Source organism: Heloderma suspectum, chromosome 3 (genome assembly GCF_057233095.1).
Source record: "Heloderma suspectum isolate Gila_16-S chromosome 3, 16-S_ref, whole genome shotgun sequence".
NCBI lineage: Eukaryota > Metazoa > Chordata > Lepidosauria > Squamata > Helodermatidae > Heloderma > Heloderma suspectum.
Genome location: NC_139460.1, coordinates 21,250,174 through 21,268,565, shown reverse-complemented (window position 1 = coordinate 21,268,565; position 18,392 = coordinate 21,250,174). Strand labels below are relative to the sequence as shown.

Sequence of the window (18,392 nt, the reverse complement as noted above, 5' to 3'; positions counted from 1 at the left end):
ACACATGCTTTTTTTCCAGGGATTTCCTTTCTCTGCAAGTTCCATATGTTTCATTATACAGCCACTAGATGGCGCTGTGGTATAGCAGAATTGCACGACTATATGCAGCTGTTATCATGCTAAAAAGTGCGGGACTTTCCTTGATCTAAAATAAAATGGGATAAAGGTTATAAAGCATGGGACAGGCCTTGGAGGTTGATGATGTCATGTAAAGGACCCACAAATTTCTGTGAGTGACCAATCATGAGCGCATGATAAAAGCCTCATGTAGAGATGCCCATGATCTTATGACCTTTAGACAGAGAAGTGCATTACTTCAGTTGTGAAGCGCACAACTAAAATGTCTCTTTTCCCTGCAACTTGCCTCATCCACCATTCTATGCTTTACAACTGCTTCTACATTCCTGATAAGTTAGAACAATAAGAACGAAACTGTTTGTGAACCCTGATTAAAAAAAAATACACTGAGTGTGTGCAGTTTTGCATTTTAAGCTCACTTAAATCATACCACCATCATGACAACAGGAATAAAACAGAATTTGCTTCTGATGTCCTCTTCACGTGCCGCTTTCTGGATGGTCATTTTGGGGGGCCCTGTGCTGCAGGGCCTAGTTGCACCAGTGGCCCCTGCAGCGCCTGACAACCACTGATGAAAGGCATTTCACAATGGGTTGCTTCTAACATCGTCTCCCTTTCACCAGACGAGATGCTGAGACAGCACAGAGTTAAGCAATTTGCCTCTTGGTCAAACGTCAAATGAGAGGCACTGCTCAAAACTGAAGGCACCTAGTCCTGCGCAGCCTGCATTTGAAGCTGCAAGTAGACCAAGTTGAAGGTATTAATATTGTGACTCAAACCCAGATTATGTTTGCGAGGTTTTCAAATTAAGAGGTGTACAGCAAGTCACACCCCAAAACCTAGTTACAGCTGCAAAACAAGTTTTGTCTCCCATTGCATCAACTCACTGTGCATCTTATTGCTGAGCTGGAAATCTTCATCGTTTTTATTGACGGTGCTGGGATCTAAGCAGAAGGTGTTTATATTATCATCCAAGTACCAGCTGAGATTTTCATCTACAATGCTGAACATCAGGGCAAAGCCTTTAGGGTCATCGCCGGCCACTGACACTGAAGTGTTGTCTAATGATCCTAAAAAACCAAACCACAAAAGGATTTTGTAAAATACTCTTAAAGTAAATTTACTTGGAACCAGTTCAGATGTGCTCAAATTCTGACCTTTAAAAGTAGTGCCAAGTAGGATACAGTGTGCAGACTGAATAGAGCAAGGGAGTTGAACTGCAGGACCATGGGCCAAATCCAGCCTACCTAGGGTCTCAATCCAGCCCTCCAGCTTGAATTGTCCTCTTATACTCTATAAAGTGCCAGGCACATGGATGGAAAAACACTATTGGCTAAGACTTCTCAGTATGTATACACTCAGGGTGCTTCCAGACAGAAGGCTCCTAGCGCTACCAACAGAAAGATGTGCAGCTATTCCATATTTTCTTCCTTAATAGATTTTGTGTGGAAAGCAGCGGGAAAATACAGGAGGGTTACAAGTGGAAGATGGGGAGGGAAACCCTCAACTAAAGTCACTAAGAGCGCAATCCTATGGCCGCTAGTCAGTGGCGAGATGGCCATAGGTTAGGTCAGTTCCCGGGAACCAACCTCGGAGCCCGCACTCTGAGGTCGGTTCCTGGAGATCTGACCCCCGCCCCCTCCTGCGCTGCCTCGTAGGCAGTGTGGAACAGCCCCATACTCAGAAGAGGAGCGCGGAGCGGCGAAAATGGGGCGTTCCTGGGGAGGTGCTGGGGTGGGGAGGGCGGAAGTGCCATTCTGACGCTTCCTATGTGTTGTCTGGCGTCCGCCCCCCTGCTCCGACTTCCTGCAGCTAAACAGCCGAAATCGGCTGTCTAGCCGCAAATGCAGGGTGGCTGAAGCGCGGGGGGGACGATCCCCTCCATGCTTCTCCTGCCCTGCATTGGATAGGCAGTCACCTCCGAGTTTGGAGGCGGCTGCCTATCCTGCTAGGATTGCGCCCTCCGAGCATCTCTACACCAGCCTAAAATCTCGTATTTAAAACGGGGCTTTCTGCTTCTATTTTAAATGCAGGATCACAATGGAGTGTGCTACCTTTACATGTGCTTCCTTTTCCCCCTCCCCTTCCCCCTCCTTCTCCCCCTTCCTTATGTTTAATTGATCTAGCTCCTCTTCTTGTGGCTTTTCCTTTTTCACAGAGGGACCTCAAGTGGGGTAATTTGATTGCTCATTATCTCCAATCTATTTAAAAATGGAATAAAGGTCATTTAGTGCAGGAGACACCCTGGAGGTTCACGACGTCATCAAAAGGGCCCACCAACTTCCATGAGTGAGCAATCTCAATAGCAGGATAAAAGCTGCGGGTGAAGGAGCCCTAAGTGGAAGACAACTTTGTCTGGAACCCCCTCCCCAACCCCATAAAATTCTATGAGTGTGGCAGGGCGGTGGCACAATAAAAGTCTCATCTGGAAGTACCCCATGTGTACACTCGGAAAAAGACACTCAAGTATTTATTTGAGACCACAAGAAGAGCCATGCTGGATCAAACTAAAGGCCTATTTCAGGGGTCTCAAACCTCATTCAGCCCAAGAGGAGAATTCAATTTTAGAGAAGCTCTCGGGGGTTGAATTCCAGTGGTGGGCAGGACCAATGGCCAATGGGCAGGGCCAAAATAAAAAAGGGTGGGGCCAAAGCCCCCCTCCCCGCATATTTTAGCTTAAAGCTCCTCTGCATCAGGCATTTATCATGAGCTCGTGATTGTTCACTCACAGACATTCGCGTGTCCTTTTCACGATGCTGTCAACCTGAAATGCCTCTCCCACCATTTCCAAGCGGGAATCTGCCATTTTATAAAACCCTGAAAATGCTATAATAAACTGAAATTGTGCAATAAAACAGCATCATCTGCTGGCGATATAAATGAAACATATGGGAAGGAAACCGGCAAAAGCAAGGGGTGTAGGGGGAAGCTCATGTATTGTGCCAATCGTTAAACCCACGAAGACTCTGGAAGACAAAGCCCCGGTAATGCTGTGGGATTTTTGCTAAATGTGAAGAATCTCTAAGCCTTAGGAAAGGCACTTCGACCTTTTAGAATGGGAAAAACCTGTGCAAAAGCTGGGAAACCACCAAACAATTGGTAGTCAGGGGAAAGAGTGTGGGGCCAGGGGAAGGGAACATGGCCTTTCGGGGACCCCTGAAGGGCCAGAGATTTGGCCCACGGGCCTAAGGTTCAACACCCCTGGCCCATCTAGTCTAGCACACACAGGGACCAACCAGATGCCTATGGGAAGCTCACAAGTAGAACGTGAGTGCAACAGCAGCGTCCCCACTCATGCGCCCAGCAAATGATATACAGAAGCATACTGCCTCTGATACTAGAGATGATATAGAGCCATCATGACTAGTAGCCACTGATAACCTTATTTAGGGCACAGTCCTATGCATGTTTAGACAGAAAAAAGTCCTACAACTCCCAGCATTCCCCAGCCAGCTATGCTGGCTGTGGCATGCTGGGAATTACAGAAATTCTTTCTGTCTAAACACGCATACAGCTGCACCCTTAAAGTATTTTATTTTAACCCACTTTTCTGTGGTTTAAAGGAATGCTCCATGCAGCTGACAACCTATTTAAAACAACATCAACATCGTCACAATAAAAATTAAAAGTCACAGTTAAAAGCTGTGAAAACAGATAAATAGGAAATAGATAAAACAGATATAAATTCTGCAGATCAGTTAAAAAAATAAAATAAAACATCTTCAAGTGGGAAGGCCTAAAGCCCAATGACAGAGAAAAGTCTTTGTAAGGCAGCAGAGGGGGCCAAGACAAGGTTCCCAAGGTAGGGAGTTCCACAGCTTAGATATGGCCACTGGGAAGGATCTCTCTTGCATCCCCACCTGCTGTACTTCAGCTTCTGACAGGACAGGTTCAATGAACAGGCAAGCTCATAAGATCCTTGGCTATCCTGGTCCTACATCATTTAGAGCTTTAAGCAGAATAGCCCTTTGAATGGTCTGGATAGGGTGGTGTTGGTGGCTTTAGACAACCATTTGGATTACTTCAGTTGTGAAGCACAGAACTAACATTTCTCTTCTCCACCCTCCAACCACCACCCAAAGCTTTACAATTGCTTCTATAATACTTATATGTTAGAATAAAAACAAAAGAAATACCGTTTGCTAAAAAAAAAAAAAAAAGTGGAACACTCTGAGCACATGCAGTTTTGCATTTTCAGTTCATGTAAATCATGGCATCATCATGACTACACAAATAAAATGGAGTTTGCTTCTTCTGCCCTGATGTTAAACACATTGATTTGGAAATAAACACCATTTTGTTGTAGAAGAGGATAATATCGTTTTAAAGTACAAATAATAAATATTAGCATCTGTAACCATTTTTGTATATGCCCACCTGACTGTATCAGTGACTGTGCCCAGAATGTTCTACTTTCCTATCTACCATTGATTGACCCTGCTGAATATTACCACGTATTAGAATTCTTTAAAGCGGACCTGCGCGTCTTGTGCCCCAACAAGCCAAACTTCACCACCAGTGGGGCTTTCAGGATTCTAAGCTTCATACCTTTCTTACAAACCAGCAGTGGTCCGATTAACCCGGTGTTGATATCTTTTGGCGTGTCGATGTGCGAATGGTAAATCCAAGTCAAGCACCGTGGATCGGTCAAAGTAGGTGCAAACTCGTCAGTAACTGGCCACGTATATGTATAATTGGTACCAGGAAGAACAAAGTCATCTTCTTTGCTTTTGCCACTTGTTCCGTCACGGTAGAGGGCTCCTGGTGTTGAAAAGGTAAGAAGACAGTTTTAACTAAAATCTGCCATATTTCTCTTTAAAACCATAAAATCATTCCCTCTATTTCCAAAGTTTGGAGGTGAGTGAGTATGGATCCTTCTGCAGCCAAAAGAGATTCACTCCTGCACAAGAGGAATGTATCAGCAGGGTTGGGAGAACCTCAAGGTTCGTAGAAGTAAAAAACCCTGGGAATGCGGAGCTGAACAGCAGCACATGCTGGCCTCATCCGTCAGCCAGGGGACCAAGGGCCACTAGGAGGGTGCATTCCCTGCCTCTCAGGAATAACAGCATGTTAAGGGGGAGACAAACAGTAGCACTGGCCAAAAGAAAAGCAGCTTCAGGGAGCTTGCTTCACCCCTTCCTGCCAGAAGGAACACTTACAAAACCTTATAACAAAGAGCTGGTGCCTGAGTTAGCTTTTTTCCTCCTCCCTCCCAATCTTTTTTCCTTTTCTGTCACGACTTTTAGTTTGTAAGTCTACAGGCAGGGACTGTTTTATCATTAATCTTTGTAAGCTACTCTGTGAGCCTTTTTCGGCTGTAGAGCAGGGTGAAAATACTTTTAATAAATAAATAACTTTAGGAATGCTTCCAGATGGAGGACTCCTAGTGTGTCTAATTAGGAGGCATTGTACAGCTCTTCCATCTTTTCTTCCTTAACTTCTTTTTTCTATTAAGAACAAAGATGGAGGAAATGGTGGGATGGCTACAAATTGAAGATGACAATGTAAGCTCCCCTAACATTCTGTGAATAAGGCAGTGTGGTTTCACAGTAAAAGCCTTGTCTGAAAGCACCCTAGAGGGGGAAAAATGAAGTGCCCCCCCCCAAAAAAAAACAGTGTAATGGGGCTGAGTGTGCCCAGTGACCACAGAATACTAACTGTTACGGAAAACCGGGAGGGAAGGGAAATGGAATTTGGAGGAGGGCGTGGCTGGCACAACGGAACACTGAACAGGATCACTCCACTGAAACACTGCAGGTCCTGCTTGTATATACTAACAGTGAACTCAGTTCTCCAAGTGTCAGTCCTTCTGTAGCCAGAGCAACAGCAGCTACACACATAAGGAGGAATCAGCTCAGGGGAACTCCATAATTTGCAGAAAAGATTCCATGGCAAATATGCTATCAATGGCTATTAATCATGATGACGGCTCTATGGAACCTCCAAGTTCAGAGACAGTACGCTGGGTAACAAAAGCCAGAGAACGGAATTGCCTTCATGTCCTGCTTGCGTGCTTCCTGGAAGCATCTGATTGGCCACTGAGAAAAGCAGGAAGCTGGACTAAATGGACTTTACAAATGGCCGTCAGCCAGCGTGGCACAGCAGTTAGAGTGTTGGACTGGGACTCGGGAGATCTGGGTTCTAATCCCCACTTGGCCATGAAACTCACTGGGTGACTTTGGACCAGTCACTAACGCTCAGCCTAACCTACCTCACAGGGTTGTGGTGAGGATAAAATGGAGATGAGGAGGATAATGTAAGCCGCTTTGGGTTCCTTGCCAAAGGAAGAAAAGGCAGGATATAAATGTAATAAATAAATAAAATGATGGCTATCTGGAACCTCCGTGTTCAGAGGCAGTGTGCCATGGAATCCCAGTTTATGGGGAACAGCAATGAAAGACATCTTTTGCCTCTGTATCCTGTTTGGGGGCTTCCTGAAAATGTCTGGCTCATTGATGCGAGGCATATATTTCAACCCAGGTCCCCTCAGTCTAACTCCAACAGAGTATCTCGGGGTAGACAACCTGGTGCCTTCCAGATGTTTTAGACTACAACTCCCATACTCCCTCACTATTGGCCCTGCTGGCTAGGGCTTATGGGAGTTGGAGGTCAAAATATCTAAAGAGCAGCAGGTTGCCTAAGACTGTATTATCACCACACTGACACTCAAGGGTAACAGAAGGGGGGGGGGAAATCTAAAATAGTAAGAAAGAAAAGGAGCTCTTTGTTATACCTTCAGAGTCTTTTTTATAGGACACTCCATGTGGATGAATGGAATAAGGCCGGGAAGCAAAGTTCTTTAAATGAATAATAAAAGTATCTCTTTCTTCGGCTCTCAGCACCGGACCAAGAAAACCCAGCCAAGATGGTTTGGCAATCTCCTGAGCGTATGTTTCATCTGTGAATTGTCTGAAAATTGCCTTCTTGTAAACATGGCCTATCCTGTTGTCTCCTCTTTTCACATACACAATTGCTTCTCTGCAATGCAAAAGGGGGAATTATTAATACCCATTTTCAATGAATGAGTCAAAACTGGAATGGACATTACTTCACCTCTGGAAAGGGACCCCAACAGCACGGAAGTGAACTCAAAAGTTGACTTTTAATTTTATGTGTTTAATATAAATGCAATCCTGCAAATGTCTAACCCTTAGCCAAGGAACCTTGGGAAAATCTGAAGAAGGGCCGTAGATCTTAAACAAAGACTTCTCAGCCCAGCAGTAGTGTCGTGACAAATTCAGAAGTGCAGGGTCCCTTCGTGACAGTCATAGCCATGCCTCCTCACAGCCACACCCTCTTCTAAGATTATAAACCTTGTAAGATATACAGCCTTCAACTGGGATCCAAAAACAGTACAGCTGAGAGTAAAGCAGTGGTATTTCAACTGGACGTCTGAGAAAAAATGTAGGGGTGTTAAAATCTTTTTCACTCACTCACTCACTCACTCACTCAAACACAAACATTTTAGATTTTCAAAATATGATACTCAATGGAAGCTTTACCTTCTCAACTCAGCCCTCATGGACAGATCCCTTCTCATTTAAACAGCCCCCTTGCACACTCCCTTAGCACCCCAACATTACCCATTAGCCTTCCCTAAGCTCCTTCATTATATCTCCCCCCTCCCCCTCCAACAGAAACATCCACACACCCAGCTGGATTGAACTACACACACACACACACACACACACACACATGTGGTGTAGTGGTAAATCTGGAAATGCAGGAGCTCATTGTGACAGTCTCCAAGGGCAGTCCAAAAATTTCAGGCAGCTGTGTCGATCCATATCAACAAACCCATTCTAGGAATTTTCATCTCCACCAGGAGCACGTCTTTGGTAAAATGAATAGGTCTTAATTGCCCGTTCCAGACCAAGTCCTCCCAAAGACATGGAACAATACACTGTTGCTTGGAAAATTCATTCCCCCCACAGCAACAGTGAGGATCGCAGCTAAGCTCAGAAGGAACAGGGAATTCTGAGCGGGGTGGCAGATGACATCAAAACCCCTGCTCATGAAAAAGTGCCGGGGCTCCGGCCCTGCGAGCCCCGCCTCCACTACACCACTGCAGCACAGACAGAAGAGGCTGCGAGCTGTTGGTAGGAAAAGACGTGAAGAAGACAGAAGGCAGCACATTCAGGGATGGGATGCTGCTAAAGCTTATATAAGAAGTATTTTTTATTTCTACCTCCAATCATATCCATAAAGAGAGATTTAAATACAATGAAACAAATTCCCATACATCCCTAGTGTGGAGGGTAACTGTATGCATAAGAGAGCCATCTTTAGCCATGGAGGCTCTCCCAGGGAATTAGAACCCTGATTTCCCACAATTCTAAACTGCTGGGAGCCTTCACAGATAGAGGAAGCTCTCTGCTACAGATAGTCACCCGTATACATAGAGGGTGAAAATAACAGTGATGGGGGGGGGGGGAGAGTTAGTGCACTCATCTCCACTGCCCCTCCTTGTGAGCAGAACCTTCACAAGCTTGAAACACATGAACAGGGCTATAGTATTTTGACTTTTGTAACTTAGCTTGCTTTACCCTGACGCCCAAAGAAGTAGAATTGGCAGGTCTATATTTGATAATAACTGCCTACCAAGGACAGTCTTTGCAGACTAGAGCTTTGGAATTCTAAGAATTTGCTCTGCCCAACATTGCGTATCTCTTTGACTAGCAAAAAACAGACACAAACACTATGCAACAGCCTTAAAAAATTGAATGAAGAGTAAGAAGACAACGCACTATTTTAGGTTTAGATGTCTATTCAACTAAAGGACAATTAAACTATTGAATTAGGGCATGTGTAAGTGATGTGACTGAAGAATAATGCCTTGTACCATCACATATACATATTCTGTTTGATCCATCTCAATTCTAGTGCCCAAATAAAGCCACTTTTCACCGCTACTATAAAAAGCCACCTCTTCCAGATCAAAAGGTATGCTTGACAATGATTTCCTCCCCAAGGTGATCTGCAAATACTCAAAGATATGTGGAAATCAAGGTTTCTCCACAAAGTTAAAAAGTTGAAAAAACAAGTGCAACATAGGAAAAGTATTGTTTTCGACAGCTCCTGCTCCTGACATTTGACAAATGCTTCATAAATCATCTTCATGCCATTCATAAACAGAGCGTTTTAGAGCACAACCCTATTCATGTTTAGAAAGAAAAAAGTCCTACAATTCCCAGCATGCCCCAGCCATTATCTCTTAAAAATGGCTTACCCTCAGGGTCCACATTACTTTTTCCCATTCTGCCTACATGGGAAAATTCCCAAAAATATTATGTGTGAATAGCCATGCAAATGCTCCCTTCCTTTAAGAAGAACATAAGAAGAGCCATGCTGGATCAGACCAAGGGGCCATCTCGTCCAGCATTCTGTTCACACAGTGGCCAACAAGCTATCGACCAGGAAACTACAAGTAGGACTCGAGTGCAACAGCACCTTCCTGCCCCACCCTCCCACCCATGTTCCCCAGCAACTGGTGTACATAGGCATACCGCCTCTGGTACTGGAGGTAGCACACAGCCCTCAAGCCTAGTAGCCACTGATAGACTTCTCCTCCAGGAATCTGTCTACCCCCCTTTTAAAGCCATCCAAATTGGTGGCCATCACTACATCCTGTGGTAGCAAATTCCATAGTTTAATGACGCACTGTGTGAATAAGTCCTCCCTTTTATCTGTCCTGAATCTCCCACCAATCAGCTTCATGGGATGACCCTGGGTTCTAGCATTATGAGAGAGGGAGAAAAATGTCTCCCTATCCACATTCTCCACACCATGCATAATTTTGTACACCTCTATCATGCCTCCCCTTACCCTCCTTTCTTCCAGCTAAACAATCCCAGCTAGCTATTGCAACCTTCCCTCATAGGGGAGATGCTCCAGCCCCTTGATCATTTTAGTTGCTCTGTTCTGTACTTTTTCCAGCTCTACAATATCCTTTTTTAGGTGTGGTGACCAGAACTGTACACAGTATTCCAAGTGTGATCACACCATAGATTTGTATAAGGGCAGTTATCATATTGGCAGTTTTATTCTCAATTCCTTTTCTAATTATGCCTAACATGGAGCTTGCCTTTTTCACAGTGGCAGCACACTGGGTTGGCCTTTTACATCGAGTTGTCCACCACAATCCTTTGTCTACTCAAAAGACCCTTCCAGAAGTCTATTTGTGTTGAACCAGTGGTGTAGTAGTAAATTTTGAACTGCAGGCATTCATCATCATAATCCCCAACGCCATGCTGCCAAGAAGAGTAAACAATGGAGGCTTACATAGGTCTCTGTAGGTCTTTTGTAAAGCTAATGGGTCTTAATTCACCATTCAGGACCAAGCCACCACAAAATACTTTGTATATTGTTTCTGAGAAAATCCATTGTCCCATCAGCCCTTCAGCCCTATCAGTCCTGACTCTGCTACACCACTGTGTAGAATGAATTAGAAGGAACAGGATCACAAAGGAGGCTCCATCCCTGATCTGCATAAGTTTGATGGAAAGAGCAATCCTATGGCCACTAGACAGTGGCTAGATGGCCATAGTATATGCCGTTTTCCGGAAACTGACCTCGGAGCCCATGCTTCGAGGTCAGTTCCCGGAAGACTGACGTACCCCCACTTCCGCACTGCCTCTGAGGCAGCGCAGAACAGCCCCATCCTCCACACTCACAAGAGGAGTGTGGAGGGGCCGAAAAGGGGCATGGCTGGGGGCATTTTGCAGCAGGGACTGCGTAGCTGCGTGTATGACACATCCAATGCGTCATACAGCCGCCTCCTTCCCCACTCTGTGCTCCTGTGGCTAGACAGCCGCAATCGGCTATCTAGCCAAAAAAGCAGGGCAGGGGAAGCAAGGAGGCCACGATCCCCTCCATGCTTCTCCTGCCCTGCTTAGGCTAGGCGGTCGCCTCCGTGTTCGGAGGTGGCCGCCTATCTCGATAGGATTGCGCTTATCTTGATAGGATTCCAGAAGGTCTGGAAAAAGCTGCAACAACGATGAGCCTTTATCGTGCACTTGTGATTCCTCACTCATGGTAGTTTGCAGGTCCTTTACATGGCGCTGTCATCCTCCAGTGCCTCTCCCGTGCTTTGCAACCATTATCGTGTTTTTTTTCCTAATGAGGAAAGTCTAGTATTTTTTTCTGAATGGGGTTACAGAAACCTAGTGTAGTTGCACAATTCTGTTAAACCACAGTGCCACTTAGTGGTTGTGTAACAGAACATGTAGAAGGAAAGAGAACCGCCCCCCTCAAAAAAAACCACACGTAAAGGAGCCAATCTTAATCTCACAAAGAATTTGGAAGCAGAAGCCTAGGGTAAAGGTGCAGGTTAAAAGCCTCATGTAGAAAAGTCCTATATGTGTGGAGGGCTCTCTTAAAACAGTCAACCCCCCCCCCGGGGGGGGGGAGAAACCAAGATTCCCACTCGCATGGGGAGAGCTGTCCACTCGTACTGTTGTATGCATAGTGGCTGTTTTCAGACATTGTATTCAACATGTGGAGGTAAGGTAAATGTGACTCCACTCCCCTCCCTGCCCCACATTCCTTAGAATGTCTGAAAGGGGCTACAGTGGCTTCCCAATCCAAACAGCAAAAAAGGCACGCTTGTAGCCATTCACACATTACGTATGTGCAGCACAGTCCCAAGCATCTTTATTCAGAAGTAAGCCTCACTGAGCTCAATGGGACTTACTCCCTAGTCAGCATGTTTAAATTCCTGCCCTACCCTTTCTGATATAGCTTGATCCAAAATATGTCTATATGCCAGCTAAGTCCCATTAAATTCAATGGGCTTTATATCATAAGAACGGAAGAAAAGCCATGCTGGATCAGACCAAGGGGCCATGTAGTCCAGTATTCTGTTCACACAACGGCCAACCCGCTGCCCAAAGGAAACCCACAAGCAGGATATAACAGAACCCTCCTGCCCATGTTCCCCAGCAACTGGTGTACATAGGCAAACTGCCTCTGATACCGGAGGTAACATATAGTGATCAGGATAGCCATATCTTCCATGAATTTGTCTAACCCCCTTTTACAGCCATCCAAATTGGTGGCTGTCACTGTGTCTTGCGGAAGTGAATTCCATAGTTTTAACTATGCACTGTGTATGTAAGGATTTCATCAGTAGGGTAGTATCCTATGTTAGTCCTACATAGAGTAGACTCATTGCGATGAATGAGACTTGTTGGTCACAGCTGACTTAAGTCCCATTTGTATCAATGGGTCTACTCTATGTAGAACTAACATTGGATATTACCCAGTATCTTTGTGTTACAATGCAAGGAACATGAAATGGGTTTTCACTCCCGTGGAAGTCCCTGATAAGTTTCCAGTCAGTAAGTGCGGAAATTTGAAGCAGTGTCTTGACTATACATTCAAAACCAACTAGAAGCAGTTAAAAGAATCAAACTCCACATTACCCTTGTTGTTGTTAAAAAAAACAAATCTACATAGTCATACATCTTAAGATGCATTTTAAGGTCACTTAGAGAAAGTATTTCCTTGCCCAGCCATGCTTTGGGATGGGGAAGGAAAAAACAACCAACCAACCAGGAAACTTCTGAGTTAAACATGCATCGCAGAGGGGAAACAGAGAAGTGCAGAGTGAAGAAAATAACCTTAAAAAACAACATTCTCGACTCAGTGCAGGCGCCAGGAAGGAGCCCTACTTTGACTTACTCATCCTCTGTGAAGTTTTGTCCTGTGATGAGGTTCTTCCCAGTTGGTGCGTAGTCCCAGTTCTCTTCTACAATTCCAATATAGTATGTTCTGGTAGTTGCTTGTGCTAAGAGCAAATGCCAGAGGATTATACAGATTAGGATGCAGGGAACACGCTTTGAAGAAGGCATGTGTGTGCGCGTGTAAAACTCAGACTAGAGGCAGCGAGAGTGCGCTCACCTCTCCAGCCCACGAAAATTCCAACTAGTCAGACAGGAAGAATGGACAAAGCCATGCTCCACCCATTCAGCAATTTGGGGCTGATGAAGGGACAGGCCAGAAAAAGTTGAGCAAGCCGAGAAAGGGCCTGTGGTGTGGGGTTGCCATGCCGACGGGCCTCCTGCCAGGCTTTGAAGGCCTCCTGTGCGAAACTGACCTAGCGTTGTTTGTCCCTCGAGCTAAATGAAGAGAGTGCCTTATTGGTGTATTCGGATGCTTTCCGTAGACCTCTGTACTTCACGAAAAGGATGGCGCAGCAGTGTTATGATTACTCTTTCTTTGGCAGTACATTTGTTGTACGCCTTCATGTTCTGACATGCATGTCCTCGCCCGGTTTCCACTTACATGAACAGGTGCCAATATATTGTATCATGCCAGGCTGCATATTTGCTGGATGTAGATATGTCTCAAAAAACTCACCTTTGTCCCATGAACCCTGGGGCACAATGCCTGGGGCCTCATCCCTCCTTGAAACCAAGCCTGAACTGAATGTACGTTCTTGCCCATTTACTCCCCCCTCCATTCAGTGGCCAAATTACAGGAGGGCCGAAGGGGGTTTGCACCCTTACCTTTTGCCTCAGGCCCCCCCCCCCACTACGGTTTTTAAAAGGTTACAGAGGAAGTGTGATCTGGCAAAAAATGAGTGGGAAAAATCAGGGGGCATGGCTTGTTGATCCCATTTGGGATCCCCAAACTTTCTCCTCATAATTCAAGCATTGATTCTATGTCTCCCGCCTCCCCCACCCCCCAGTTTTAGATTGTATGTTCCTCAGGGCAGGGGGCTATCTTTTTTGTTGTTATTTCGTAAAGCACCATGAACACTGATGGCATTACATATGCGTGTGAATATTGAGGGAACTACGTATGTGTGCACACACAGACACCCACACACACTATACATGAACACTGGGCATTTATTATAGCAAATAACTTGTGTCCCTAAATTTTATATGAAATTCCAGCAAGGTTCTTAGAGCAGTATACACTGATATACAGATAGAGGTGGCTGTTGTTGTTCAGTCGTTCAGTCGTGTCCAACTCTTCGTAACCCCATGGTTAACTTCGTAACCATAGCACGCCAGGCCTTCCTGTCCTGCGCTCTCTCCCGGAGCATGCTCAAGTCCATATTGATTGCATCAGTGATGCTATCTAGCCATCTCATCCTCTGCCGTCCCCTTCTCCTGTTGCCTTCAATCTTTCCCAGCATCACGGTCTTTTCCAGGGAGTTTTCTCTTCACATTAGGTGGCCAAAATAGTTGAGCTTCAGCTTCAGTATCTGTCCTTCCAATGAGCAGTCTGGGTTGATTTCCTTTAAGATGGACTGATTGGACCTCCTTGCAGTCCAGGGGACTCGTCAGAGTCTTCTCCAGCACCACAGTTCGAAAGCATCAATTTTTCGGCACTCAGCCTTCCATATAGTCCAGCTCTCACAGCCATACGTTACTACTGGGAAAACCATAGCTTTGATTAGACGGACCTTTGTCAGCAAGGTGATGTCTCTGCTTCTTACTATGCTGTCTAGGTTTGCCATAGCTTTCCTCCCAAGGAGCAAGCGCCTTTTAATTTCATGGCTACAGTCACCGTCTGCTGTGATCTTGGAGCCCAAGAAAATAAAATCTGTCACTGCTTCCATTTCTTCCCCTTCTATATGCCAGGAAGTGATGGGGCCAGATGCCATGATTTTAGTTTTTTTAATGTTGAATTTCAAACCAGCTTTTGCAGTCTCCACTTTTACCCTCAACAAGAGGCTCTTTAGGTCCTCTTCACTTTCTGCCATTAGGGTGGTATCATCTGCATATCGGAGGTTGTTGATAATTCTCCTGGCAATCTTAATTCTGACCTGTGATTCATCCAACCCAGCATTTCTCATGATGTACTCTGCATATAAGTTAAATAAGCAGGGCGACAATATGCAGCCTTGTACTCCTTTCCCAATTTTGAACCAATCGGTTGTTCCATGTCTGGTTCTTACTGTTGCTTCTTGGCCCTCATACAGGTTTCTCAGGAGACAGGTAAGGTGGTCTGGTACTCCCATCACTTTCAGAATTTGCCACAGTTTGTTGTGATCCACACAATCAAAGGCTTTAGCGTAGTCAATGAAGCAGAAATAGACGTTTTTCTGGAATTCTCTTGCTTTCTCCATGATCCAGTGAATGTTGGCGATTTGATCTCTAGTTCCTCTGCCTCTTCGAAACCCAGCTTGTACTTCCAGTAGTTCTCGGTTCACATACTGCTGAAGCCTAGCTTGTAGGATTTTGAGCATCACCTTGCTGGCATGTGAAATGAGCGCAATTATACGGTAGTTTGAACACTCTTTGGCATTGCCCTTCTTTGGAACTGGAATATAAACTGACCTTTTCCAGTCTTGTGGCCACTGTTGAGTGTTCCAAATTTGTTGGCATATTGAGTGCAGCACTTTAACAGCATCAACTTTTAGGATTTTAAATAGCTCAGCTGGAATACTGTCATCTCCGCTAGCTTTGTTGTTACTAATGCTTCCTAAGGCCCATTTGACTTCACTCTCGAGGATGTCCGGCTCAAGTTCAGGGACCACACTATCATGGCTATCAGGGACATTAAGATCTTTCCTGTATAGTTCTTCTGTGTATTCTTTCCACCTCTTCTTAATCTCATCTGCTTCTGTGAGGTCCCTGCCTTCTTTGTCCTTTATCATGCCTGTCTTTGCACAAAACATTCCCTTGAGATTTCCAATTTTCTTGAAGAGATTGCTAGTCTTTCCCATTCTGTTGTTTTCCTTGATTTCTTTGCATTGTTCATTTAAAAAGGCCTTCTTGTCTCTCCTTGCTATTCTCTGGAACTCTGCATTCAGTTGGATATATCTTCCCATTTCTCCCTTGCTTTTCGCTTCCCTTCTTTCCTCAGCTACTTGTAAAGCCTCATCAGACAGCCACTTGGCTTTCTTGCATTATTTTTTCTTTGGGATGGATTGAGTTGCTGCCTCCTGAACAATGTTACGGACCTCCGTCCAGAGTTCCTCAGGCACTCTGTCTATCAGGTCTAATCCCTGAAATCTATTCCTCACCTCCACTGTATATTCATCAGGGATATGATTGAGGTCATACCTGAATGGTTTAGTGGTTTTCCCTACGTTCTTCAATTTCAGCCGAAATTTTGCAACAAGAAGCTCATGATCTGAGCCACAGCCAACTCCAGGTCTTGTTTTGACTGACTGTATAGAGCTTCCCCATCTTTGGCTGCAAAGGACATAATCAATCTGATTTCGATATTGACCATCTGGTGATGTCCATGTGTAGAGTCGCCTCTTGTGCTGTTGGAAAAGAGTGTTTGCTATGATCAGCGTGTTCTCTTGGCAAAACTCTATTAGCCTTTGTCCTGCTTCATTTTGTACAACAAGGCCATGCTTGCCTGTTATCCCGGTGATTTCTTGACTTCCTACTTTAGCATTCCAATCCCCTATGATGAAGAGGACATCTTTGTTTGGTGTTAGTTCTAGAAGGTGTTGTAGGTCTTCATAGAACCGATCAACCTCAGCTTCTTCGGCATCAGTGGTTGGGGCATAGACTTGAATTACTGTGATGTTGAATGGTTTGCCTTGGATTTGTACTGAGATCATTCTATGGTTTTTGAGATTGTACCCCAGTACAGCTTTTCCCACCCTTTTATTGACTATGAGTGCTACTCCATTTCTTCTAAGGGATTCTTGCCCACAATAGTAGATATAATGGTCACCTGAATTAAATTCGCCCATGCTTGTCCATTTTAGTTCACTGATTCCCAAGATGTCGATGTTCAATCTTGCCATCTCATGTTTGATCACCTCCAGCTTGCCTTGATTCATTGATCTTACATTCCAGGTTGCTAAACAATATTGTTCTTTACAGCATCGGATTTTCTTTTCACCACCAGACACATCCACAGCTGAGTGTCCTTTCGGCTTTGGCCCAGCCGCTTCACTCTTTCTGGCGCTACTTGGAAATACCCTCTGCTCTTCCCCAGTAGTATATTGGACATCTTCCGACCTGAGGGGCTCATCTTCCGGCGTCATCTCTTCTAGCCTTGTGATACGTTCCATGGGGTTTTCTTGGCAAGAATACTGGAGTGGGTTGCCATTTCCTTCTCCAGTGGACCACATTTTGTCAGAACTCTCTGCCATGACCTGTCTGTCTTGGGTAGCCCTGCACGGCATAGCTGATGGCTTCACTGAGTTGCGCAAGCCCCTTCGCCACAACAAGGCAGTGATCCATGAAGGGGACAGATAGAGGTACAATAATATAAATAATGTAGCATGATGACATAGCATAATTTCATCTGACTCCAGTGAAGGGCTCTTATTGAATGTTTTGCTGGCAGTATATTGAAATCTCTTATCTCACACTATAATCTTTGTGGGTATGGTAAGTGTTGTATCAGCAGTAAGTATCTGCTAATTCAGCCCAGTGCCTCCAGCCTTAGCTTCATTTTACCTAAGGTAATTGGTACATTGAGTCAAAAAAAGGTTTGCATATATTCATTAGTGTTAATTGCCCAGAAGCATACTTCAAATGATGCATGTTGCACATTTCTGCAGCAGAAGTGATTCAGAAGGTATAACAAGGCAGCAAAAGATCTGTACTTTCTTCCAAAATACTAAGAAATTCTTGAGATTTTGTTCTAGCAACAAAGCTGGGACCTTCGGCTGAAGGAAGCCATTCTTATTTGAATTGGCCATCTCCTAGATCTGAACTAATGCTACCCACTACATTATTTGTTAATAAATGTATATCACACCCTTCTAATCAAACTATTCAGGGCAGCTCACACAACAATTTAATTAAAATAACACAACAACAACAACAGCCGACAATGCAGTGTAAACCAATGCAAATTTAGGACTTTGCCTGGTGCCAAAAAGATCACATTGTTAGCATAACATCATCAGTGCCAGGTAAGCCTCCTTGGGAAGAGCAGTTCATAGGAGGGTGTGCTACCACTGAGAAGGCTCTCAACCTGGTCAATACCCTTCCCACCTCATTTGGCAGAGGCACTTGGAAAGGGTCCTCCAACCAGGACTTTAGTGTACCGTCAGGCTGATGTGGAGGGAGGCAACTCTTCAGGTGCTGTAAAGCAGCCTTCCCCAACCTGGTGCACTCCAGATGTTTTAGACTTCAACTCCCATCAGCCCCTACCAGCATGGCCAATGGTCAGGAATGTTGGGAACTGTAATATAAAAAGTCTGAAGGGAACCAGGTTGGGGAAGGTATTGCCTTAAAGTACTGTGAATGATTTTAGAAGTCAATAGCAGCACTTTGAATTGTCCCCCCGAAATGGACCGGGGAGCTAGTGCAGCTGTCTAAGGATTGATGAAATATTAGCGTGGCCATTTACACATTGCCAGAACAAAGGAAAAAAACATC

General features: G+C 44.9%; 1 protein-coding gene across 2 annotated transcripts in view; it reads right to left on the bottom strand.

Annotated features, from left to right (window-relative positions):
* The window catches only part of HEPHL1 (hephaestin like 1), an 87,962-nt gene extending 74,962 nt beyond the window's left edge, over positions 1–13,000 (bottom strand). For both annotated transcript variants that reach the window (XM_084842607.1, XM_084842608.1), the window contains exons 1-4: positions 12,760–13,000; positions 6,812–7,056; positions 4,627–4,839; positions 966–1,148 (exon numbers count right to left, since the gene is read on the bottom strand). In XM_084842607.1, coding sequence (XP_084698733.1) covers positions 966–1,148; positions 4,627–4,839; positions 6,812–7,056; positions 12,760–12,929 — 811 coding nt within the window. In that variant the 5' untranslated portion in view covers positions 12,930–13,000. The remainder of the gene's footprint in view (positions 1–965; positions 1,149–4,626; positions 4,840–6,811; positions 7,057–12,759) is intronic.
* Between the last annotated feature and the right edge of the window lie 5,392 nt (positions 13,001–18,392).